This window comes from Chaetodon auriga, chromosome 8 (genome assembly GCF_051107435.1).
Source record: "Chaetodon auriga isolate fChaAug3 chromosome 8, fChaAug3.hap1, whole genome shotgun sequence".
NCBI classification, from domain to species: Eukaryota; Metazoa; Chordata; class Actinopteri; order Chaetodontiformes; family Chaetodontidae; genus Chaetodon; species Chaetodon auriga.
The window spans coordinates 20,643,594-20,670,467 of NC_135081.1; the positions used below are offsets into that span (position 1 = coordinate 20,643,594).

At 45.2% G+C, this 26,874-nt stretch overlaps 1 protein-coding gene across 7 annotated transcripts in view; it reads left to right on the top strand.

The window, feature by feature from the left end:
• The first annotated feature begins 3,080 nt into the window (after positions 1-3,080).
• The window catches only part of satb1b (SATB homeobox 1b), a 60,136-nt gene continuing 36,342 nt past the window's right edge, over positions 3,081-26,874 (top strand). For 4 of the 7 annotated variants that reach the window (XM_076736437.1, XM_076736439.1, XM_076736441.1 and 1 more), the window contains exons 1-5: positions 15,018-15,430; positions 16,636-16,874; positions 19,907-20,083; positions 21,042-21,168; positions 24,534-24,657. In XM_076736437.1, the coding sequence (XP_076592552.1) occupies positions 16,661-16,874; positions 19,907-20,083; positions 21,042-21,168; positions 24,534-24,657 (642 nt within the window). In that variant the 5' untranslated portion in view covers positions 15,018-15,430; positions 16,636-16,660. Of the gene's footprint in view, positions 3,220-15,017; positions 15,431-16,635; positions 16,875-19,906; positions 20,084-21,041; positions 21,169-24,533; positions 24,658-26,874 lie in introns of those variants that run through there. The other 3 variants (XM_076736440.1, XM_076736442.1, XM_076736438.1) reach the window with 2 other exon arrangements.

Here is a 26,874-nt window from a genome sequence, read left to right on the forward strand (position 1 = left end):
CAACAGTGTCTCTCGGTTTAGTTATGGGTTGGAAAGATTAATTCTGGGGTGTATAACCCTTGTAATTTTCCAACTGCTGTTTATTGTTTTCAGAGGGGAAAAAAAAAAGTGCAGACGACAGAAACGTCTCAGCTCAAGGTCTGCTTTGATTTGTTTACACTTCACACACATTTGGGTCTTCCCTTTTTTTTTGTGCTTTACATGTGCCCTCTTTATGCTTCAGCGAGATAGATGCACATTATCCATTTGCATTAACGTCCTGGAACTCATCCACAGCTCTCACACGCTGCATCAATAATCTTCTCCGTGTTTGAACGCAGAGGTCAGGGCTCGCCGCTTCTCAATCAAGAGAATCAGAGATATTGGCACAACCAGCCGGATGACAACATGTTAAAAAGTATAGAAAGTGTCTTACAGAGAGGGGTCATCACTGGCTGCCCTCCTTTTCTCTCACTCTACCCTCCTCGTTAAGATTTGACTCACCGGTCCCCCTTGTGGTCGAAGTGACAACTGCAGCACATGTGGGCTTCGGAGGCAGCAACATGAATTTTTGGATAAAACACAGGCTGCATAGAAATCACCAGCTGTTGTCTGTAATGATGAAAACATCCCTAACTTAGCATGAATTTATAATTATGCAGAAAGCAAATTTGAATCTCTTTACTGGAACTTTTCAGTTCCCATTCAATCTCCCAGGAGAGAGCTGGTGTGAATCATATGCAGAGATTGTGTGTTTGTGAGTGTGATTTTTTTTTTTTTTTTTAACGCAGATCTCAGATGCTTCATAATGAAACTTTTGTGGAGTCCCAAAACCACAACAAATGAACTTTTCTGAGAAGTATTTGTAAGTATCAGCTTACAATAAGAGCCCTGGTCCTTCTGTATCTTCTCTGATAAATAAACTCAATGCACACAATCAGAATCGTTTTTGTGATTTCATTTCCTTCAGCTCTCACCTTCTGCTGTCTTGTTTCGGCTTCTTTTAGCTCTTTTTTTCCTCCACTAATTCTATTTTGAACCGGGATGTAAATTAAGTGTAAATGTAAATGGATCAGTGTGTTATTTAGCTAAACCCGGTAAGAGAAACACATTCATATTGCAAGTAAACAGCTGCATTACCTGTGGGCTCCTGCACACCTGCTAGTGCAGAGCAGTTAGCCTGTGTGCAGATGCAAACTGTCAATCACTTCGTGCACGCGCTCGCGCACACACACGTGCACAAGCACGCACACATGCAAAGGCACACACGCAGGCAACAAACGAGTGTAAGTGCGTGCAAGGGCGCGCGCAAATGCAAACACACACACACACACACGCACATGACACAAATAAAAATGTGCAATCAAACCACAATAAGCGACGCACACACTACACACACGCTCACATTATAGGCTCACACATTAACGCGTGTGTAGGAGCTGCTCACACACACACACACACACACACACACACACACACACACACACACACACACACACACAATGGACACAGACATGACAAAATCAAACAATGAGTGAAGGAGAAATGTTCATTCATGCATGAATTATTTCCTATTTTTTCAGTTTTGAGCATCTATTGTGGGAAACATTAACGAAGCCTTCAACATGTGGAGGAGTAATAACAGGTATCACCATGGAGAGACAGTAATATGTTCTTCATTAAGACTATTTAATTTAATTTATTCTCTGAAAGTCGAGATTTTCCCCGTCTAATTTCAGACTTTGACAGGAAAAACAGCGACTTATATTCTGTACCTTTCACACAGCAGCTAACACATCCACAGCTGAAAATCAATTAAAACAGCACAAATACATTTAGACACCGTGAGGGCGAAAATAAAAGCTTCTTGTTTTTTGTCCTCCGTTATCTGTCACTGTCCTGTGCGCCTCGGCTGATTCTGCATCAGGCTGTGTTCTTAAAGATGTCCAAGAAGAGGAAAAAATAAGAATAAAATCTTTCTGCTCTCCTCGTAAATTCAGACCAAGGTGTGTCCTGTAACCACATTTTTATTTTCATTTTTCGGATGGGCCCTCGAAATGATTTTTCAGTATGATGGAGAGGATGTGTGTGTGAGTGTGTGCGCGCGACGGCCGGAGTTTAACTAAAGTTGCAACAGGAAAAAAAGCAACAGCTAATTGCTGAAATAAAAGTGAATCTGGTTCAGTGACGATGCATTAAAAATGTTCACTGGCGAATAGTCATAATAATAATATTTTCCTGCTAAAAGCCTTGTTTAGATTGGAGAAATTAATGGAAAAAATAGCTTTCGGCAAACGCAGCATGAGAACAGACTGCAGCATCGGCCTCTCTTTCAACAAGCATTGTTCAAACTTAATTATTCTTGAAAACTTTTATTTTTTTTACTATAATTTTTTTTCACGCTTTCAAACAAATTAAACAAACAGCTCTTTATGCCGGTGAGAGCATCTGATGTATAGCAGTCTATACGGGGCTGTGCGGTTTCATATTCCGCTCAGGTGTGCGGGGAGGAAAGCTGGCAGGTTGCCCTCCGCTGTTAAAACAACAGGCTTTGACTCTATACGGAGCAAAACGCGCGCCGCTGCGCTCAATCGACTATTTACCAGACTTTTTCCCCCTTCTTCGTCTTCTTCTTGACATGCAAACATGTGGCGTGTAAATATGAAAATGAATGAGTGTGAGAGCTCTCCTGGCACTGACTCTCTCTCTCTCTCTTTCTTCCCCCCTCCCCCCCTCTCTCTCTCTCTCTCTCTCTCTCTCTCTCTCTCTCTCTCTCTCGCTCTCTCTCTCTGCGTCCCCGGAGAAAAGCGCGTCGGAGAGGAGCGGCTGTAAAAACCAAAGTGGGGCAATGAGACAAGCTGCGCCACAGCTGGCAAATCATCGATTTGAGCATCAGAAACGGGGAGGGGCGGTTCGTTTACCTGCCACCCTCTCAAAGCAGCCCTCCTCACATGCCGCTACTCTCCTCTCCTCTACTTCACCCCCGCAGCCCGCAGCGCACGGTTGCTCACATTTCTGCGCTCCATCCGCCGTGTGCGCTCCCCAACTTCAGCCTCCGCCTGTGCGGTTTCTGCGAGACGACTCCCCCCTCCTCGACCATAGGACTTTTGACTTTTTAAAGCAGTTTTTTCCTCCCACAGAGCAGTTGCCTATTTTTGGATCTCTCGCCGTGGAGCAGTGACAAGAGGTTGTTCAACTTTTGATGGAAAACAAGAGGTCGGGCGACTGCTGACTTTAAAGGTACGGTCCCACAGCGCAGCCTGCACTGTTTCTCCTCAGCCATCTGCCTTTGCTGTCACTCTGTCACATACCTCTTTTTTTTTACCTGCATATATTTTAGGTCACATTTATTTTACTGCATGGCTCATAAAAATAAAGTGCATCGCATTGGTTTTAGAAGGATGAATGACTCGCTTCTAAATGAATTAAAAGCAATTTGCAGACCTATTCTCTAAATCACTTAAAACCCACACAGACAAAAAAAGTGGCTGCTAGGAATTAATATTTCATAAAAAAAAAAAAAAAATACAGAATATGGATGACATGCTCAATTGTACCAAATATAAAAACACGCATTCAGAACTTTTTTTTCGCCATCTTCATTTGAAATGTACAGAAACAGGCCTGTCATTTCTGCACGAATAAGCACAGCACTCGTGATACTGGCGGGCTGAAGTACATCCATCTCCTCTAATTCATTAAACAACTTATTCAGCGCGCGGCAGAGGAGCCAGAAGTGATGCTGCCACCGCTGCTCCTGACCTGATGCTTTCAGGAACCTGGGATCTCTGAGTGGTGAACAAAGTTTGCTTTAGAGTTCTTAATTTCCTCTCTCCTTATGAGCCTTAAAAAGTACATTTTTGCATCTTGTTTGTCAGGACTGTGGTTAGTAATTCAAACCTTTACTTTCATTTTGACGCATTATGATGAAGTGTGTGTTGACAAACCGCAGTTGTTATCAAAGCGCTGACATGTCTGAATAGAAATGCTGAAGCTGTTGCTGCCCAACTGCCCATCTACTTTTACTACTTTTTATTAGGCCGTTAGAGCCAGTTCATTTATTCTCTCCACATACTTAATATTTAATTACGTGTCAACTTGCTTCAACACTTTTATTGTTGTAGCATGAAACACTTTGTGCAACTCTCAAAAACACACTGCACTGATTCCAGCAAGGTAAAAAAAAAGGAATAAAAAAAGGTGTGACAGACTCACAGGGAAGCAAACAGTTAATGAATTTATTGCTTTCTGTCTACCTGACTTGGTGTGAGGCCGTCAGATAGATGTGATGATACAGAACTGTTGTAGTAGCGCTGCTTGGTCTGCCTTGTGGCTTTTGTTACCGTGCTGCTAAAGTAATCTCAGGTACAGCCAGATGTGTTCAAGTGTGTGTGTTTGTGAGAGACAGAGAGCAGTTATGAGAAGACATATTGCCATCTTAAAAACTGCGTGGGCTCTGGTGCTCTGTGGTTTCCAGGTTTTTAAAGGTTTCGCTCTCTGCTCCTTTAGAAAATAGCTGACGCTTCACACAGCGGCATGGCCAGAGGCTTTCGCTCTCAAATTTGTGATTATTGTGCACAGATATCGGCACAAACACTCCTCTCAGATACAGTTTGTACTGTAGGAGTTATCTGTCATGAAGATTATTTGTTAATTTGGCTGCGATACACTAAAAAAAAAGCTGGAGTGCAAAGAAAATCACAACAGAATCTGATGAAGAAGTTTGCATTAAATCAGAAATTTGATCAGATAACGTGAGGGAAATTCTCCTGATGGCATCTTCAGCCTTCAGTGTCACCGGCTGTTTATTGTCTTGCTGTTGTTGCCAGGCTGTGTGCTTTGCTCACATGCGATTATGAGGTCAAGCGTGGCACCTCTGCATGGGAAAAAACAGGTTACGGCACAGCACCGGTGAGTTTTCTCCTTTTATCTTTGCAGATCTGTGGCAGTTCAAGGTGCTGTGGCTTATCTGGTCACTACCTTAGACAGCAATGACACACAGCCCTTTTCCTGTCTCAGGCTGCCATGTGTCACTTCTTGTAAAAAGTCCTCAGATAAATGAAAGCCTCAACGGCAGTTGAAACAAAACTTCTCGGTTTTACTCCTCAGCTCTCAGCCTTCATTGCACCCCCCCTCCCTTTTTTATATATATATATCAGCTTGTGGTTGTGAAAGTGGCACAAAAAAATGCTTGCACACAAATCCTCGGCAGAGTGTCGATCTGCCTGGCAAAATTTCTCCACTTAAACTTGTTTGGCAGGATGATTAGAATCAGAGTGTGAGGACGGTGGCGGCGGCAGCGGCGGCGCTGCGTTATGACTGCCAGGTCACACAGATCCAGCAGTAAAGCCTAGACATCTGTCGCAGCTTATTAGTGTGTAATTAATTCCTTTGAATGTGTTCTGCCGTGCTCACAGTTCTTACAATAACCCTGTGATTTACAATTAGGAAGAGATCTGGGAAAACACCTCAGTGTTTCCACCTTTCTTCTTCTAACTTGCAGGTTTAACCTTGCTGTACTCAGACTCAGGTTAGTTTTGTTTTCATTACAGCTAATCGAAACCAGTGCACACTGCATTTACTGTACTATCGTAGTGGGATAGCAGGAAATCAGCTCGTGATGTTGACAGTAAGGGATCTCTTGTCTTTTCCGTTTAAAGCCCAGTGACACCTTTGCAGCCACTTCAGGTTGCACGTAGGACAGGCGGGGGCGAGCAGGTCTGTGCATCACAGGTTAAACCTCACACCCCTCCAGCGTAGACCAGATGAGATGAGCAGCAACACAGCGGCTGCTTGCTGGTGTGCTGAACTCTCAATCGGGCAAACAGAGGCTGAAGAGCAGGTTGTCAGATGAGAGCGAGAGAGGACGACAAAGTTTGTCCTCTGACCCCGAGAGACCAATTAGTCTGCCCGCTGGAGAGCACAGCTCCTGATTTCTTTCTCTCTGTCTTTGCTGAGCAGCCTGCTCTGACATGATATCAAGAACGCTTCGACACTGATTTCGAACTGAAATCGGCTCTGAACCATCGCTTCTGTCGCTTACAAGAAAATAAAAATGTGCAGGGAAAAGTGTCGCCGCCACACTGAAAAAGAAACCTCTGTACGTCTGCAGCAGCTGCAGCAGATCTGAGCAAAAGATGCAGATTATTAAAACCTCTACCGCTGAGTATTTGCTGGGAGTTTAGAGCTGGGCTGTGCCTCACTTTGCTGAGACTGATATCTCGGCTAAAACCATTAATCGTCTTTCTTTACCACCTCGATAATTATCGCTGTAGCAAAATAACAGCTCAGCAAACAGTGAAATTATACCTGCGGTAGGGAGCAGAGTAAATACCTGTTTAGCTGCCAGCAAATGTATTTATTAGACTGTCGCCAGTAAATAAGAGGCCTGTCTCGTTTTTTAATGTGTGGCTCTTTGGGGATTCCACCCCTTCGCCTCCCCCCCCGTCCCTCCTCTGTATGAAATAGCTCTGTTATGATTGCTAATAGAAGAGAAAGATAACAATGATTCCCAGTGTTTTTTTCTCTTTTTTGATGGCATGTTGCAACTAGTTTGGAAAAAGAAAAGGTTGGTGTGTTAATAGGGACCGCTGCATTCCAGGGCTCAAAAATGTAAGAGAGCCCCCCCCTCCCGACGGTTACAGACATACCACCCTGGGTGAGTGCTTAGTGTGTGATTCGGGGAGTTACAGCTCATTTTGTCATTATCTGGAAAGTTCTTTATAAAAAAGAAAAAAAGGGGGGGAGGGGGAGTCGGGGGGTTATGTTGTCCCAGCATGTTTGACTGCATTTATTCTGGCATATGCTTTGCATACTGTTGATCCAGATTCCTTGGCTTAGCGATAAAAGCGTCACATTGTTTTTGGGTCCTGACAATCAGCCGCGTTTGTCGAACGGGTTGGCGTGTCCTCGCCGGGAGATAAAAAAACCCCAAAGTCCGTCAAGTCGGTTTTGTCACGCTTTTACAAAATGACATCCCTCCTGTGTTGGATTGTTTTTGTTGTTCGTGTTATTTCGCATGCTTCATGCTACCATGGCAAATATCATTTAAGAGAGCATATACATGTAAGTTTCCACGATTCAAATCACATTATTACAGGTCTCAATGTATGTTTTTTTAATTTATTTATTTTTTTAAATTCTCCAGAGGAAAAAACCTCATTGTCTTTTATTCCGATGCTTGTCTTTATCCAATCTGTGTAGGTTCTTCTGAATCCTTTGTTCAGAGGAAAAAAAGACAGCGATTTAGAGGAAAGCGCATCCTGCTAAGATCAGGTTGTTAATACCCACCCACATACTCCAATGAAACAATTTCAACAGATACTGTATTCTCTCTCTCTCTCTCTCTCTCCCTCTCTCACACACACACACACACACACACACACACCCTTGTCTTATCAACTGTTTTGTTCATCAGTGGCTGGATGATGCATCCTTTGACAAGGGATTAAATATGCAAAGAAAAATATGTAGATAAAGACGCACATCCTTAAGTCTGCACCTCTCATTCAATACTTCTGCCTAAGCCTCGATATTAAGAGCCGTTTTCCCCACATGCTCGTATCCTGTCGCTTCTTTCATCCCAGCGTCGCGTCACTTCTCGCACACTGAGGCCAGTAACACCATCCCATCACCTGCCTTCATTTCTTTAACACTCCCAAGAACTCCCCTTGAGGTGCCCTTCACCGCATCCCCCCCCCCAGCTCAGGAGAAACCCAGCAGGATGTGGGAACCTTTCTCACCCCTTCAGCCGGTCCTCTCGGTGCCACAAAGCCATCTTCAGCCTCGCTTTGTCCCTCCCACATGCACACAAACACTCCTGTCTTTCTCAATCTATTAATTGTTTATTTGTTGCAATCCACGAGGCAGAAATTAGAGTTTAATTAGTCGGTCATGTGACGACCGGAGTCCGGCGAGCGGTGACAGAAAAGTCATTTCTTCAGGATCGGCCCTGCCTCGGAGGCCCGTTGATTGTTCTATGACTAACTGGTTTTATAATTCGATAAAGGCAAAGAGGCCGCGTGAGGGAGGGGAGTGATAAACAAGGCGGCGGAGGGTCCTCTCAGCAAAGGCTGCAGTTTTGAATCTTTAAAACAGATCCCTGTGAGGGCCGAGCAGGCCCGAGCTGACCTGGCTTGGAGGTAATTACGGCCGCTGTCGACCGGATGACACCCACCGCCGGGTCAGGGTTCAGGCCGCGGCCCTGAGGGCTGAGGCCTCGTTCGGCGCGGCGCCACCGAGCGGATGTGTCTGCAAGCGTGCGTCTGCGTGGGAGTTGTGTACAGTGAACGCCACATAGGTAAAGGGTGGGTGTCGAGAGCTGAGACGTGTTTAACAAGGGGCTGGTGTGGAGCGGCTGTCTTTGAAGCATCACTGAGGAAGAAGAAAAAAAACAGTCCCGATGTTTGCTTTCTTTCCACGGCGACACTCAGACACACCGAGGCCAACTGGCGTTCGGCCTCGGTGTCAGCAGACCTGAGGTGGAGACCACTCGCTCCGCTTCTATTTCTGTCGGCTTCATGTGATTATAAAACAATTAAGCACTTAGGAGTCGACTCTCAGTTCATTACAACCCCCTTGTTCTTTCTTTCTCTCTTTTCTCCCTCCTCCCACACCGAAGCGCGGACATATGAAAACGTAGAAATCACCTTATTTCACAAGTAATTGAAAGCCACGCCGGCTGTATGAGAGGCTAATGGAAAACATGAAACTAATCTGATTTGGAGGATGTGTTCATTATGGAATATTTGGTCTATCTGTGCTCACCCCTTGTAACAACAGATTTTTCATGATTCCTGAGGTGAGACATTAGAGAGACGCAATCAACCCTTGCGTGAGCAGACTGAAGCGACTGACATGTAAGTGTAAACCCTGAACTCTGCTCAGAAGTGAACCCTGATGTGTTTTTGTGCAACAGTTGTGCAGAGATCAGTCATTTAAAAAAAAAAAGTGTCACTCAAACAAACGACTGCGTTTCTGAGAAGACAAAGAACAAAGTGAGACCTGTGTCGCCGAAGCGATGACACGCCATGCTAATTTTCTTACACTTTCTATAGTGTTTATTCCTGCAGAAAAGCTCGTATTTTCTTTTAGTTGTGCTTCTGTTGGTTTAGTTTGGAGACTGTAACACATTTTGAAACCCATTCGTCCGCATGATGTCCGGCCAAACGCCAACGGCCCTGAACAACCTCTGTGTGCCAAAAGTCAAAATCCTCCCCTTTTGTGTGAATTCATTCAGAATAAAATTAATGAAACCAGTAATTGTTAACATAAAATAATCTCCTTCTGCATCTATTCAGTGCCGTTGTTTAGACAAGAGACTGATTTCATGTTTGCTACTCATTTAACTGCTTGTTGCGTCTGCTCGGCATCCACTGTACACCACCCTGGCTTTCATTTTTCACTGTACGTGACATCTTGTCTCGCTGGGTTTCATCTGCGCACCCACACTGATGCGGGCGTGTTTTGACACGTTCCCCCGACGGATTATTAAAAAGCTTTGCAGCCTCTAATAATACCATTATGTTTATGTGTGTGTTTTTATTGTGGCAGACACTTGCAGAAAGAGCTCAAAGTCAAACCGGTGACAGCGCTTCCCCCTGTGCTGTTTGTGTTCGCCCAGACTGGATGCGCAGACTAATTTGTATTAGTAATCCAAATAATCGTATTAATGCCCATTAGAAGCAACACAAGTGGCGAGCATGAAGACATCACAACACCTACGTACAGTAAGTGATGGCGCCGGCTTCGCCTGACACAGTAAATAAAGACGCTTCTTGATGCTGAGCCAACACTGATACATTTTCTTATTCATATTTTCCCCCTTTGTGTGCTGATTATTAGTGTCTTTTTAAAGACATAGACATAATATTTAATTCCTCCTGAGACATAAACATGTGGTTTAAAAAGCAGCAGGCCAGATGTGATAGTTTTGATAACTGTGTTATGGTAAAAACACGCAGTACCTGTGGTAATACGCGCAGCGTGCAGGTGAAATGTATCTGCGGTGTAATACTATGACTCCTGACATTTAAATGAGGTGTCTTTGTTGCTGTTTAGCATCCAGTCTGTCATGTTTCTCGTGTATTTCATTTTTTTCTTTACAAATGCAGCCAACAGGCACAAAATCTTGCCTGAACAATTCCACTTGTGCACATGCATGGCGCACCACGTGCTGTATCTCCCCGACACAAAGCCACACAGGCTTGTAAAAACCCACCTTGAACAGAGCTAAATCTGCATTCAGCGCGTGATTATAACAGCACACAGCTAGTATTTTTAAACAGGCTTTCTGTATTTCAAAACCCATTTTTTCCCTCTATTCTGTGTGATACAAAACGGTATATGTTAATTGATAATCAGCAGTGTTGATTCAGTGGTGCATTCAGTGCAAATCTGTGCCCTTCTGGATGTCAGAGGGTTTTCACAGCCACGTCGGTGCCAACCTAGCTGGCAGTGCCGGCACCTGTTGGCGGTGCCAAGGCCTGGCAGGGGTTATCGATGCTCTCTGATGGTGCCCGACAATCACAGTGGAAATGACTGCGGCTGCTTGCGTCATGCCAGATAGAAAAGAGCATTTGCCGACAATGGCTCGCTTTCACCGTCGCTCCTGTTTTCCGAACACTGCTAACTGCGGCCAAGGGAGGGAAAAAAAGCAGAGAGAGAGACGGGAGCTGCAGCGACATCGTGTAAAACATGTCAACGTGGAAAACATGTCAACATGCAGAATGCTGTGCAGCCGAGCCGCGCAGGTCGAAGTGATCTGCTGAGGAGAAGGTTTGGGGCGTTTGGGGGTGGGGGGGGGGGGGCTGCAGCCTGTCTGTGCACGTCATGTTACACAGTGACACCAGTGAACCTCCACAGCAGGCGCTTTCTGGAAAAAAAAACAAACACTCTCTGAAGAGCAGCGCAGCCATTATTGCCTGATATTCTCGGCTTATTATTTAAAACTGACTTAAAAAAAAGCAGATTTTCAGGACAATTTCATCCTCCTACCTATCATGTCGCAAAGAGCTCAAGATAGACAGCAACTTCAACATGATTCATTTGTCAATTTTACTTTCATGTCTTCAGTGACTTTGTGCAAATCTCTGTCACATTTTTCAGAAGCTGAATAATATCTCATGTTGGAATGAATCTCTGAAAATATAGTAATTACGCCACAGTTTGGGTCCTTTATTCAGACACATAGCAGAGCCATTTAACCACACTGCACACCGCAGCTGTGTTTAGTACACACTGCTGGCAGCTCGCTGAAACCCCGAGAATGGTTAAGATAAGAATTGATCACTGAATCTGTGCAGCAGCCTCTGCTCATGAATTCGAGCATGTCGGGGTCTCACACTAACAGTCTCAACGACTCCTCCATTTCCTGTTGAAAAACCACAGCCGTGGGACCCTTTTAAAGTGCAGCCACCCCCTCAAAACTTACACCTCCTGCTAACTAGGTGTCAATATTACAAGACATTGTTCCATCGCAGGTTCGAAAGGTGAGTTTCATATTGTATTTTTCCGTTAAAAGCCTCTCTGCTGGCCTTCTGCGGTGAATTCCTAATGCAGCCTTTCTGGACACAAATGTGTTCTGAAAAGAGCAAACTTTTGACCTCACATGGGTGGGAGGAACAATGATTTGGTTTCACAACCAGGGGTTGAATGGGAGGTGTAGCTGCACTGCACAGTGACACTACACACCATCACTTCTTCCGTGATTGGTTCTGTGATCTGTTCCAGCCTTCCTATAAACGGAGTCCGGCCGTCTTTCCCCTAAACCTGAGCTGCATACACCTCCTCTCAATCTGAGTGATTTTCTTCATGTTGACTCCGTAGAGTTTTCTCGACTGTCGCCGTCACCTGACTGTGGTTCCTGTCAAGCTAAGCTGAGGAGCTCACGTCTGCGGTGTTGCATTGTTTATGAAACAACAGCTTTGTGTGAGAGGATGTACCATTACTGTATTTATGGTCCCACACAGTGGTGGGTGGGGGGGGGGCGGGGGTTTATGAGCCCTGCAAAGATTTAATAGTAAGCAGGTAGCTTTCTGTAGCACTTCTCATGCGCCTGACCTCCACGGTCGGCTCTCAACCCCTGGCTCTGTCGTCGCAATAGGTGCACACGTTTCCTGTTTTCTCTTGGTTTCCTGTTTTTGTTCTTATGCAATGTGGACATACATGCTCGTTCATTTTTCGTTTGATGTGGATTTTGGCCTGACGAGTCGGATCACACTGACCCACCCTGCCTGTTCTGTACCTCTAAAACGAAAAAAAAAAAAAAAAAAAAGCTTAATGTTCCATCTGCTTCGCAGTGGTGATAAATGAATGAATACTTCTTCGGTCTCACCTTCGACTGCTTTCATCCTGTGTACTACTCATGTGCTATCAGTATTATTATGTTTCACATGTGTGTAAAAAGCCGTGTGGTCTGAACTTTGCCTCACACACACACACACACCTCTCTGCCTCTTCACAGGACCTAAAGAAATGGGTGCTAAATACATCTACACCTCACACCAGCAGACAGCATTGCTACGCCTGTGTGTATGTGTGTGTGTGTGTGTGTGTGTGTGTGTGTGTGTGTGTGTGTGTTCACCAGATATTAGTCAGGCCTTTGCTCATAAAGTCAAAGTGAAGCGGTTATTATTAGGCCACCTTAAGGTTGGGGACAAACACCATATCAGGCCTTTATTGACAATATCAACAGAGATTACCTTGTCTGATATTTTTGCCGTTTGCTCCAGAGCAACAGAGCCCGCCAGCGGGGAAAGGTTCATGAAATAATTACAAAATAATAACAATAGCTCTCACATCAACTTGAGAAAACCTTCCAGCTTGCTATTGTTTGCAGAGATTGCGCGCCTCTCCAGCCTCTAAACATTCCTCCTCTCAGTTCTTCCTCCACTTTGACAGTTCAGGGTTTTGTTGACAATATCAACAGAGATTAGCTTGTCTAATATTTTGGTGTAATCATGTTTGACATACCCTGCTATGGAGGTAAATTTTGTGAGATAATAGCAGAATAATGACAGTGCAAAAGCTAAATGTTGAGATGGGAAATGTCTGCCAACTTTCCTTCTTGTTTACTGACAAGGATATATGTGCATCTGTGAGACAGATCACCAATATTCACCTTTTTATTTGTAGTTTATGAAGATTGTTTCTAGCACACATCAACACAAACTGACCTAAATTATGAATCAATAAAAGAGGAAACAAAAACCACCCTGTTGAAAACACATTTTTTCCCCTTTGTTTTAAGATTATATCATGCAAGAATAAATTCATTTTATTTAAAGTGCAATGACTCAATATTAGACTGGGAAATCCTCTCACTCAAGCTGCAACACAGGACGTAGCTCTCCACCTTCAGTAGAAAAGAGCCTTCCTACTTTTTAAAGTCAGAAATATTAAAAATTCAGACTTTGCATTATTGACAGTACTTCAAAGGATGAATAAATACCTGCTTAAATATACAGATATTTACTTTTTGTGTCATAGTCAGCGTCTAAGAGTGAACATGATGATTTAAAGGGTTTGTGATTTCTGATATTAATTCAGAGAAAAACAATAAGAAGTAAATTTATAACAAACTTTGATCAGTTTACAGGAGAAGCAGCCTTGAGATAAACTTAAATTGTGCCTGTATGTGCAAAAACATGCATTTTTTTGGGGTTTCCTTTAGTTTCCAGGGATGTTCTCAGTGATGCAGCTGCCTGGAGGTCAAACAGTCGCCTCAGCTGCTGCTCATCACTGAACGGGAAATATTTTGTCAAATAAAATGCATTGTGGAAAAGTAAATTAAAAACACATCATAAATTAAGGTATCTGGTGTGTGTGTGTGTGTGTGTGTGTGTGTGTGTGTGTGTGTGTGTGTGTGTGTGTGTGTGTGTTGCGTGCGCGCGCGAGCATCTGTGTGTAGCCGGTAATAAATGCAGGACCGCCTCACTCTAATCAAGCTGATTAAAAATTCCTGCGCGCACAGCCGGAAATCGCACCACCGTTCGTCTCTCGTGTGTGTGTGCGCGCGCGTGTGTGTGTGACAGCGCGTACATGCATGTGTGTTTATGTGTGTGTGTGTGTGTTTCTCTCCCTGTCCACTTTCTCCACTTTATTTGTCTCCGCCAGGACTTTCGGCCTGAGGTGCGGAGGAATCACGTTTTTTTTTTTTTTAAGGGGATTATTTTTCTCCTCCTCACACACTCTCCAGCCCCACACACACATTTCACACACACACACACCCCTCCTATCTTCTCTTTTTTTCTATTTTTTTTTTTTTTTTTTTACCCCCTCCACACGCCATTTGAAATGAGGAGGAGAAAGGGAAGGCACAAGCAGCGGCGGCAGCGAGGAGAGGAGAGGGGGGGAGTGATGAGTCAATACAACTAATAATTTAATGGGGACAGAGAGGGAGAGACGGAGTGAGAGGGGGAGAGACAGAGAGGGAGATAGAAAGAAAGAGGAGCTCCGTCCGGACGCCAATCCCCAACCAACAGGACACCTCCTACTCTCACTACCGCCGGCGGCTCTCCTGCGCGTCCGCAGCGAGCCGTATTGACGCTCGACATCGGAAAGTAAACCGCACTTTTTGACCCCCCTCTCCTTGTTTTATTCCGCGAACCTGTTCCGGCTGTCCGCGTATCGTCTCCACATCGCCTCGGTAGCCAGCTCTCACTGTCGGTTATCCTTATTTCTCTCTCTCAGTCTCTGCCGGCAGTCACATCCACAGACAGTAACGCATACTAGCTAAACCGACGTTAAGCTATTTTTTTGTGTACGTTGGTCCCTCACAGCGAGGGGTTCGTTGGGTCTCGGCGGCGGTTGTTATCGTTACAACTGTGTCCGAGGTGCTGTGCTGTGTGCTGGCGACGGCTAACTGAGCCGTACCGCTGCCCGTCCGCCGATACAGCGATTTGGATGTTGTGGTGCGAACTAAAGCAGAAGTCGCCTTCACTTGTAAGCGACGGACGCGGCTAACCGCTCACTTTGTGCTAAACGTCGCCGGTCCTAACGGCTTCGGTTGGCGTTTTTTTTTTTTTTTTTTTTTTTTTGCCCTCCTGTTGGACGGAATTAGCTACCGTTAGGGCTACGCGGACACCACACACACACACACAGACACACACACACACACAGACACATTACCGCTTACCAATGTTCGCCCATCGCGGTCCATCTCGACCTCGCCGTCTCTCCCGCAGACCCGGGCTGTTGTTTTTTCGCACCGCCTGTCAGACCTCCGCGAAGAGGAGCAGGAGAAAGCGTCTTTTTAAACACTGATTTTTTTTTTCTTCTTCTTAAAGAACCGCTCGCTGTCATGCACACGTAGAGAGAGGTAACGGGAGAGGAGTTGTTTTGGGGGGGGGGGGGTTTCTTTCTTTTTCTTTTCTACCCTGGCCAAACTTGAAGAAGACGCGTTTTCCGGGTGGTGTTATATGCTCCCCAGTGCTGAAGTGCTGCGTTTCAGGTTGGTTTGGAAGATTTTTTTTTTCCTCTCAACTTGTCCTCCCTTAACTCCCCCTTTAGAGGTAATGTGTCCATTTGAACTATTGCTCCTGTTTCTGTGTTTTAAGGTCATTTAAAAATCCTGACCTGGATCCGGACTGCATCCGGGTCTGGATTCCTTTGGCCCCTGATTTGTAGGGAATTAGTTGCCTCATTGCATGTTGAGAATGGTGGAGTTCATGGTGTTTTTGCGTGGGGGTGGTTTGTTTTTGCACTTTTCACTCTTTGACAGCAGCGTTTCAGTCTGTGTTCGTCAGCACCGTGCGTTAACCTGCATGCAGAACAACCTGTAATCACTTTTCCATTGCAGCCTCATAAATGAGCATGTTTTATATTATGAGTGATCAGAGCTTAAAGTTTACCCAGAGTTCAGATATTGTATGAATTGCCTGCGTCAGCCTCAGCGGCTTTGCCCTAAAGCACCTGTGGTTAAAGCTGCCATAGAGACTCCATCTTTCCTTCCTCATCTTATCGTTCTTAACTTTTGATGAGTCCTCATGAGTCAGCAACTGTTGGATTTGAAGTTTTCCTGCAGCCACTGTTGCAAACTTGCACTTGCACTCCGCTCTTGCATCATCCAAAAATAAAGTTCACACCTGGAAAGTCATGTAACCGATGGCGTGCATGTCTGTCACAGCACAGTGACGTTGCGGCCTTTCGCCTCCCTTTCCCTCCAGAGCTGCGTCATGAATGTGAAGCCACACCAAGTGAGTCAGAAACCGAGTTGCGTCGGTCTTCCTTCTCTGCGTGCGCCGCGGCAGAACCTTGTTCCTTGAACTGCACTGTATTCATTCAAGTGGAATCTCCCAGCAAATTAATGTGTTTGCACTAAAACCGGGGCTTGTTTGCCCCCTCTCGCATGGGAATCTCTAGCGGGACACCCATGCATAATACATGTGCTGAAAAATGGGAACATTACAGCGGCACGAAAACGTCACCGTGGCCCGAGTCGACATAACTGAGGAGAATTGACAGTTATTGCCGTAATGGGTCTGTTCTCAGAGGTTTCAGTTACTGAAAGTACATTTTTTTGCTCTATAAAAATGTCCCCTCACGTCTTCACATGTCAGGGACATCAACACGAAAGATTCACCTTTCAGCTGTTCATCCTTTTATGCCGCACACATTTCTCCGCTGACGGCTGAATCATTCCGTCTGTCTCCCCAGGTGATAGTGAGCAGAGGTGCTGAGAATGATGGACCATCTCAGCGAGGCGTGTTTGGGCAAGGAGAACTCGGAGCTGGTCAACAGCATGGCGGAGGCCAAGGCCCCGCCGGCCAAGCTGCCCCGGCTGGAGCAGAATGGCAGCCCCCTGGGCCGGGCCAGGCTGGGCAGCACCGGGGCCAAGCTAGCAGGGGTCCCGTACAAACCCACCAGCCACCTGCTGAAGACCTGCCACAAGAGAGGTAAGGAGAGGGAGTGTGTGTGTGTGTGTGTGTGTGTGTGTGTGTGTGTTGATCGACAAGAACTTAGTTTGATTTAATGTGTGACATCCAGTGAGCAAACATGCCAAGAATTTGCGGCTTTCAGCACCTCAAATTCGAAGATTTGCCGATTTCCTCAATTTCCCGATTTTAAATGGACTCGTTATTGGACAAAACAGTCAGACTTTATTTTAGATTCTGGGCAATGTGACGGCATCTCTCTCTGTTTTTGACAGAGCTGAAGTGATTAGTGGATGAATTTGACACTAAAATTCATTTTCCAAGCAAACACACCAAACATTTGCTCCTCAGATGTGAGTATTTGCTGCTTTTCTTTGTCTGTATGTGACAGAAAACTGAATATTTTAGATTTTAAACTGCCAGTGGGACAAAAAGAGTAAATTTAAATGTGCCGCTTGTAGCTTTGGGAAGTTGCCATGAACATTATTCCCAATTTTCTGACATTTTATAGGCTGTTAATCAAGAAAATAATGAGAATAATCATTAATTTCAGCCCTAATTTAGCACTGAAAGATGAAATAATTTGTCAAATAGCTGATTAAGTAATCAATAAAGGAATTATACAATAGTTGCAGCCCTTCATTGTGCAAACTGATTTCGAAACATATAGTCGAACTAACTTTTTGCATGAGTAACAGAAGAATAAAACGTGTAAATAGAGGAAAGCTACTTAAGTGCAGTTTAAATAGCCCCCCTCCCACAAACATACACACCACCTTCCACCCACCACCACCGCCCCCCGCATGCTCTCCAAAACTCTTAAACCTTTTTACAATGCATCTTTAGTCATCTCAGCACACACACACACACACACACACACACCCAGCACACACTCCCACTTATTTGCCCAGACAATAGCTAATAGAGCGCTGTGAGAGTTATTCGTGTCGTGCTGCATCGCGCTGTGTCACAGCTCCTCTCACCAACCGCAGCCCTCCTGCTCCGACGTTTGCTTATTAAGGGAAAGTTTCAGTCCTTTAAGAGCCGTTCCTGTTTAAAGGGAGCCTTTACTTTGAGATTATGACATATCTTTTTAATAAAACTGGTGTCGTCTGGTGAAAAACGCGGCGGGCGTAGCTATCCAAAACATGAACCTTTTTATGATTATGGTTTGTTTTTTGTTTTTTTTGTTGTTTTTTTTTTTCCTTTTTTCTTTTTTTTTTCTTTTTTTTATTTTAGTGGGTTGGAAATGAGTTTCAAAACCTGCCGGTTTGGAGTTGTAATAGTACTTGGCAGCTACGGCTCGTCTGTTTGTTTGTTTGGCTGGTTTGGTTTTCTTTGGGCAACAGGGACTCAGGAACTCTTGGAATGTGGCTGTGTGAGTGTCCTCGGATGGGCCGTTTCTCTTATTTGCTCCTTTAATCTACGTGTCGCACTCCAGCAGAGAGAGCCTAATTTTTCACCTTCATCATCTCTGCTTCTCTTGGCCTCCTACGACGTTTGTTCCTCCAAGCCTCCTCGTCGCCCTCCCCTCTCCTCTCACCGGTTTATTTTATTTATTTTTTTGGTGTCTTCCTGGGGAAAGGGTGAAGCAGCCGAGGGAGGCGGGCGGTCCGCGGCGGAGGCTTCGCAGAGGGCCCACAGTGGGCATTGTGTCCGAGCCCGAAACAATATTTACCGCAGCCCTCTCTGGGCTCCCTGGAAACAAAGCCAGTATTGATCCCCCAAATGAACCTACACAGCAGTCTTTATTGTTAGATCTTTATCTATTAAAATCAGGGGAGGAGAAAAGCAGCTCTTTCAGCACATTCCCTGGCATCTGTCGGCTTATTGATTGTTTTGCCAGAGCTGTGTGCATCTTCTGGAATGCCTGGGATTGGAAAATATTAGAATGTGAATCTTTTTAATCGGCAAGGACAATAAATGTACAGAAATTTGTTCAGATGACAGTACAGTGGAGACAGACTCAGAAAGTAGGGCATCAGGGCACCTCATAAACAGTGTACAGTGAGCTGTAGATACCTTCTTCATCAAATTAGGGATTTCTGCTGTTGTTTTCATTCAGGCGGAGACTTCAAAAGGCCAAGTTGTCCCCCTGCCCTTAAACTTTTTTAAATTTCAGGGATGTTATTCTAGAAAAAATGGCATATCGGATGATATTTGCACAGTGGCTCCCTTGAACATTCGGCAGTCTTTGGACAAGGATTGCTCATTCCACCTAAAAGCAGAGCCACTGTTGACACAGACTAGTAAACCTCAGGGCACAGAGGTGGCTCGGGATTTGCAGCGCTGCATCATGGGAAGATGATTTTGGGTTGGCAGGCAGAAAGAAGGCGAATGTGAGCCCAGATCCTTGATAGTGAATAAAAAGTTTCTTGTGCCAAAAGGAGGAGACATTTGAGCGGAAGGATTTTCGTGTCTCTCCGTGTTTGTTCACAGCGAGCCGAAGATGATCGCTCTTTCTTACGAAATATAGATTTGATTATTAAACTCACACAACCCATAGTGCTGCATCTCTGTAATATCATGCCATCATCTTGTAACCTGGAAGATGAACCTAAGAAATCCTCAAAGAGCTGATTAAAAAAGCTTCTTAAAGCAGGATTACAGATGGAGAAACCATCTTTGACAAACTGAGGAGGAGGATCGTGGAAATTAGGTGACAGTAAAGAGACTTTGTTCTGCCAAAAGAAGGTAGAACACGTTCAGTTTGTAAAAATGCGCAGCTCATTGTGCACCTTAGGAGTATTTGACTCCTTGTGTTGATGTGAGAGTTTGGCACTGAGACAAAGAGGTGAGGGTTTAGATCAAAATTGGCCTATAAAAGATGAAAAATCCCCTTCTGGTCCAGACTCACCCCTTCGTTAATTTCTGCCCAGAACTTCCACTCAGCAGCAATCTATTCACTCACTCATAATCCCTCGACGCTCACCCTCAGTGTAACTTAATCATCGGTGTTAAATACTAATCTCGTGCCTCCACAAACACAAAATCCTGAGAAGTTTGTATGTGAGGAACTCTTCCAGGTCTTAACTGTGCCCCTGTGCCCTCAGGCAACATGCTGCCCGTGTTTTGCGTGGTCGAGCACTACGAGAATCCCATGGATTTCGACAGCAAGGAGGAGCACGCCGAGTTCGTCCTGGTGCGTAAGGACATGCTCTTCAACCAGCTCATCGAGATGGCGCTGCTGTCGCTGGGCTACTCCCACAGCTCGGCGGCCCAGGCCAAAGGTAACCGCCGCTGCCACTCACTGCCTCTTCAGTCTGCCCTCTGTTCTGACTTAGTTTTCCCGCTTTATCTCCTTAAAGCTCATTAATTTGTCTTTACAGCGTTTTCTTGCTGTTACTTCTGCCTCACACACACACATGCTACACACACTCTGTGACCATTATAGCATGCCGCCAGCAGATCTGAGGCCACAGTAACACATCCTGACACTGATCCCAGACAGGAGATGCTCTCAGGGGTCACACACACACACACACACACACACACACACACACACACACACACACACACACACACACACATTCCCGCACAGATGTGTGCTCATTCACACAAAGTCTGAACGCAGAAATGTTTCTATGCACATTCACATACTGTGCATATAATCAAGTAGTGCGCGTGCGCGCGCACACACACACACACACACACACACACACACACACACACTCATACTGTATATATTTATACACACATACACTCAGTGACTCAGTAGGTGGGAGGGGCAGGTGGAGGAAAGGGTCTGCTAATTGCACTTGAGCACACGCAGGCCGAGGGTGGCTGTTTCAAGGTGCCTCTTAGCATGCTCTTTTATTATAGCCTGTCCATCACACTTACACACACACACACACTCTTCCAAGTCCACCTCTCCCATACGCTTACATCCTGTTGTGTGGGCTGCAGCTTTTTTTAAAATTCTTACGTGATTATTGTGATTTCAGCTACAAATAAAGTATACGAAGAGTGTTTATGGCACCAAAGTGCCTCTGGAGTGGCTTTGTTCACACTGTGCCTTAAATGAACCGAGCGTGCGAGCGAAGATGCTAAAGTGAACTTTGTGCTGATGTGAACTTTGCGCTCTTTCTGTGCTCGTGCTCGTCTCCGTTGTTGTGCTTTTGTGTGACATTATCCCCTCGTGTCCACGTTTACTCATGTTTTTATGTGTGTGCACGTTGCATCATCCAGGTATGATTCAGGTGGGGAAGTGGAACCCCGTCCCCCTGTCATACGTGACAGACGCACCGGACGCCACAGTGGCTGACATGCTGCAGGACGTCTACCACGTGGTCACGCTTAAGATCCAGCTGCACAGGTAAGAAACACACACACACACACACACACACACACACACACACACACACACACACACACACACACACAGGCGTGACATGTTTCCCTTGACAGTATATCCTGGAAGCAGATCATGCAACTTTTTTTGCATGCCTACCACCCACACAAGTGCAGTGTCATAACCTGAAACACACACACACACACACACACACACACGGCACACTAGTATTGGCTTTCATACATATAGAGGTCCTGTTTTACCTGCTAGCTTTTCCTCCAACACTCACACACACGGCACGTATTGTATGCCCAGAGGCAGGTGCCAATCAGCCGATGCCCTCTGCATGTTTGATACTGAGAATAGCATTATTACTCACACACAACAGGCTGACCTTTCCCAGGAAATGGGAAAAACCCATTTGAATACTGAAAACTTCCTCATTTCACGGTGCTAAAGAACCACAGAGACCAGTTTATTTGTCAATTTAACCGTTAAGCGATGGGAACACAGATACCAAAAATCACCCTTGAGTCCATGCTAACAGTTTAGCTTACACTGTGATGAGTGATCAAGTAGATTTATCTCCTGTAGCTGCTCTGTATTTAACTGCTAAGTGATGTGCAGATAACAGTGGCACGTTTGCATCGGAGATTGCTAAAACGATATGCGATAATAAAGCAGCAGTTTTTGAACCGAGCACTGCTTTAGCTCTTTTCATGAAAAAAGAATGTGGTGGGCAACTGGAGACTGCTCACGGCTAAAAATGACTCTGCAGAAGATGAATACAAGGTTGTTCACCTGAAATAGTTCCATAAATACAGCTGGCTGCACCGGCTATTTTAAGTGAAATATGCTTCTTCTGCATCTACATCACATTTAATAAAGAAGACTAACAAGCTAAAACCTTCTTTCACGCCGCACTGCTAGCTGTCTTGTGCCATCACTCACCATATTGTATGCTAAATGCTACTCTGTAGGAGTGAGGCTACGTTGTATTTATACACACAGCGCGAGCACACGAGCATTTATAGACATGGACGCAAACGGGCTCATATGTGCTCACACACACACACACACACACACACACACGCACACGCACACAAACAGCCGGGTGGCGCTGGTGTGGAGGCTTGTGCCAGCTGCTGTTCCTACTCTTTTTCCACCTCGCTCTGCCTCTTCCTCTCTCTTCCTTCTGTCTCCCCCCTCTGCCACCACCCACCTCCACCAGCGAAGTGCTCTCACACACACACACACACACACACACACACACACACACGCTCACTGATGTGAACTCGTCCACCAGCCAGAATACAGAAGGTTGTGTTTATTTCCGGCGTGCTCGCCCTGAATGCATGGATAGCTGTCTTTCTCCACTACCCCTTTCTGCCTCTCCCTCCTTCCCTCCTCTTGTTCACTTCCTCCTCCCCAGAGGCTCTCTGGCTGCTGGAGCAGTTTAAGGTGTTCTGGAAAATCCATTGTTTGTGTGTGTGTGTGTGTGCGTGCGCGTGTGAGGCTGTGTGTTTTCTTACAAGCAGATGTTAGCCTCGACCGTTGCACGCATCCTTTTCTCTTCCAGTGTTATCTCCTTGCTCGTAATGTTTCCAACACACTGACTGGCAGATTTATGGACACACTCGCACACACAGTGTCTTGTGCACTCGTACACTCATCATCCCTCGCTCAATCTCTCATCTCTCTCACTTCTGAGGTGTCACGGCAGGTTTAACGAAAAGTAATTCAGCGACACGTGCAACGTGGAACACATCGAACATATGTCTCGCACACGTGAAGTGTTCATCCACAGCGAACTGGGCGCTCTCACTGGTGATCAGTTCAGTTACTCCCACCCATCACGTAAACACATTTCTCATTTTCAAAACCCCAAAATCAGAGTGTTCCTCAGGTAGAGCCGAATCCCTGCGGCACGCAACCCAGCTAACGCCAGAGCCAGTCTATCTGATATATAAATCTATTTTGATTTTGCTGCATATTGTTGTCAGTATTGTTATTGTTTTGTATTTGTTTTTCCCCCTTTTCTCTCCCCGCCCCCCCATCCCTTCATCTCCCCCCCCAGCCCTGACTGCCGCAGAAATCTAGCCAGTAACACCTTAAATTGTTTTGCCGAGCACAACGAGCCAGGAAGGTAGAAGTAACACGAAATAATAGTCGCCACATGCAGCTGATGTATAATTCATGCATCAATCCAGCAGATGTGTTGTATAAAGTAATTAACTAATCAGAACAATCAGGAGAGAGAGAAAGAGGGAGAGAGAGGGAGAATATGAAAGAGGGAGAGGGAGTGAGGCAGGCAGAGCGGGAGTGAGGGAGAGAGAGAGACAGAGCAATCTCCAGATGCATCTGCTTGATGCGCCAAATGAAATCTGTCTGTCTTGGAGGGGCGCTTGCAGCAGGAAAAAAGAGCGGGAGCCCGTTTGTGTTCGGCTCTCTTTCCCTCTGGTTTCCTCGCTCTGTCTCTACCGCTCTGCCTATCTGATTGTTCCACAGATTTGGCCGATTCATCAATATATGTTTTAAACAGGCTTTGGCTAATATCGCAACCCTGTTTTAAGCCTCTGTTTTTGGGCGAAGTTACCCAGATTGACAATTCAGAGCAGTGCCGAAACAGTCATCGATCAGTGGATTGATAGAAAGTGTATTGACCAGTTTGATAAGTTAAAATGCCCAGCAGTCACTAGTTTGAGCTTGTCATGTGTGAGGACTTTGCTGCTTTTCTCTGATTTAACATTGTTGTTGTTGTTGTTTGGACAAAAACAAGCAGTTTTAAGACATTCTGGCAACTTGCGGTCGTCTTTATTCAAGAGTTACCTTGGCATAATAGAAAAATAATCCCAAAAATGAATCAATAATGCAAATGATTTACACTTGTATACATTGTTTAAGTGTGTAATACGTGTTCCCTTCAGCAGTCTCAGTCTTCGTTAGGATCAGGCTGTGTTTGAAGTAACTGATGCCGGAGGAGGAAGTGTTGCAGGCGGGATGCTGCAGGATAACTTCCCTCAGTCGCCTCAGTAGTTGTTTGGGTCAAATTTATCTCCAGATTCAAAGATTGGTGTTATTACCCCTTTGCTCCATATATCAGGGAAACGTCCAACCCTTGCAGTCAGATTAAACAATTTTGATATTGTGTTGCTGAATTTGTGGCTTGTGTGTTTTATCGTTTCATTCAAGATACCATCAGGGCTGCTGGCTTTCCTTTATATCTCAGTCTCTTCTCCATCTGAATTGTTTCTCATGCTCTCCCCTCGCCCCCTCTCCTCCCTCTCCCTCTACATCCCTATCTCCCCCTTCCCTCCCTCTTTCCCCTCCCTATCTTGTCCCCCTCCACCCCACACCCCCGTATGTCTCCTCTCTCTCTCTCTCCACAGTTGTCCTAAGCTGGAGGACCTGCCGCCTGAGCAATGGAGCCACTCTACAGTAAGAAACGCCCTCAAGGAGTTACTCAAAGACATGAATCAGAGCTCTCTGGCTAAAGAATGTCCCTTATCACAGGTGCTGAAGCCCAGTCTGCTTATTCCAAAAAAAAAAAAAAAAAAAAAAAAAAGGGTTTAACGCCCCACCCCCCAATACCATACTGCACAACAAAACAAACACCCCTATCTCCATCACCTCCGCCTTTTATCCTTTACTTATCAAATGCCCTGAGTTTGATCAAGTGGGAAAGAGAATCGGCATAGAAAATCCAAATCAATGCCTATTGTCATTTGTTTGCATGATTTTTTTTTTTTTTTGTTCCTTTTCACGCCCCTGACACACACACACACACACACACACACACACAGACTTGTATGCAATGGCAGCCAAAAAGCAGAGGTGTTGTTGAACGTATGGCTATTGTTAGATAAACATTGGCCCGAACCCAGAACGATCTGGAATGTTTTTGTTCCTTTCCTCATTTAGTTAATTCTCAACATTTTATAGCATCGGGCCGGAGATACGTGCGCCCGCGTGTTAGGTGTTATATTCTGTGTTTTGTTTTTTTTTTGTCAGCTGGGAGGTTTGATAGAAAGCACCAGTGCAGATATTGTATTAACAGGCGGTGTAGTCAGTATATCATGGAGGCAGCTCTGGAGTGAATGGAATGAAATGGCAGTATATCTCTCACAGGCGCCGATAATGTGTGTGTGTGTGTGTTACGGTGCGAGGGGTGTGCGCTTCTGTGTGTATTTGCCTGAGTATGTTTGTGAAATGTATATCAACGCGCAGGAAGTGCGTGTGAAAGTGTTATTTGCGTTTCGTGTGTTCGTGTTTAGATGCAAGCTTGTGCGTAGGTGCCTTCAGTGTGCAGCCAGCTCTCCTCCTAGGCCACCGTATGGTCACCTGGAGACCCTCATTTGCGCTGCATGCGTGTGTGTGTGTGTGTGTGTGTGTGTGTGAGTGGCTGCTCTCAGTGTGTGTGTGTTTGTGTGTTTAGCCGGGCATGAGCAGTGCGCTGATGATGTAAAGAGTCCCTGGGTGGCGTTCAGGCGGAGCCCAGCCCGGTCTGGTAATCACCCTGTTTACGGTCCATATGTGAAGACGGCTCAGAAGAGAGCACACGCGAGCTCTGAGGATCAAACACACAGCCACACACACGCATACACACTCTTCCTCAGACACACATTTGCTATTTTCACATACACACTAGTCTCAAATTAAACTGAAGATTGTTTTAGCTTTCCAGTGAGGGCGAAAGGAGGTGCTGTAAATATCTTGAACTGAATCTCGTCCTTTCTTGTGTGTATTTGAACGGCTGAGTTTGTCCTCAGTTCAGATCTTAATGGCGTTAAATGGCTTTGCGTTTACTGTCATGCACAAAATCTTGCCGGCCGTTGCAGATTCTCTGTGGCTTCAGTCTCTGCAAACGTGTTATCTTTCTTCCTTTCCAGTGTAGTTTCGTCGTTCTCTTCTTCTTCTGTTGTTGTGCATCTCTGCTAATAAATAGCTTAAATCAAAATAATGCTTAACCACACAAGTGAAACCAGTTTTTAGTACTGGCAGATTTTTTTCATCGTACAAACACTCAGTATGTCGTCTACAGACATCACATATAAACCCTGTTTTTATTGCTTTTGAGCCAAATCTAAGCTTTAATTTAAAAAAAACTTCCTTTGTATTTATTGTATTTATTTTGTATCTTGCCTGCACATTATTCTATTTATTTTTTTGCCATGTCTGTTTTTAAGGCAGCAGACTTCAAAATGCTAACAGTTTTTCAATGTAATTTAAAGAGAAACCGGCAGCTTTGCTATGTAGCATCTTCATACCCTGATGATCTACATGTATCTGTATCTGCCTTGTTCAAACATGGCTGCCATGATGGTGTTTGACATCTGTTACTCTGTGGGGTTTAATGTGGCCTGCTACACCCATAGAGCGGTGGCTTGTTCCTCCTAAACCCAGCTGGTTCAGTAGACCGGTTGTCACGTCTGAGGGCTGTCCCCACGCTGCATCGATGCACGCCATTCTCTGCCCTGTGATTAGCGATGTCGCCGCCTGCATGTAGTCTGACGAGAAGGTGAGAAGCCAGCCTCCCTCCGAGGTTTTGGAGTTGACCAAAAAAAAAAAAAAAAAAAGTGAAATGAGTGGGAGGGGAAAGGGGCGTCGCAGGAGGGAGGAGAAGATTGGCACCTTGTAAGGATTAGTGTTTCCTTGATATTCTGCTGCGTAATCCCAGGCCGAAAAGAGAGGTTAACAGATGAGAGAATCGCAGCAAGTGAGTGAAAGAGA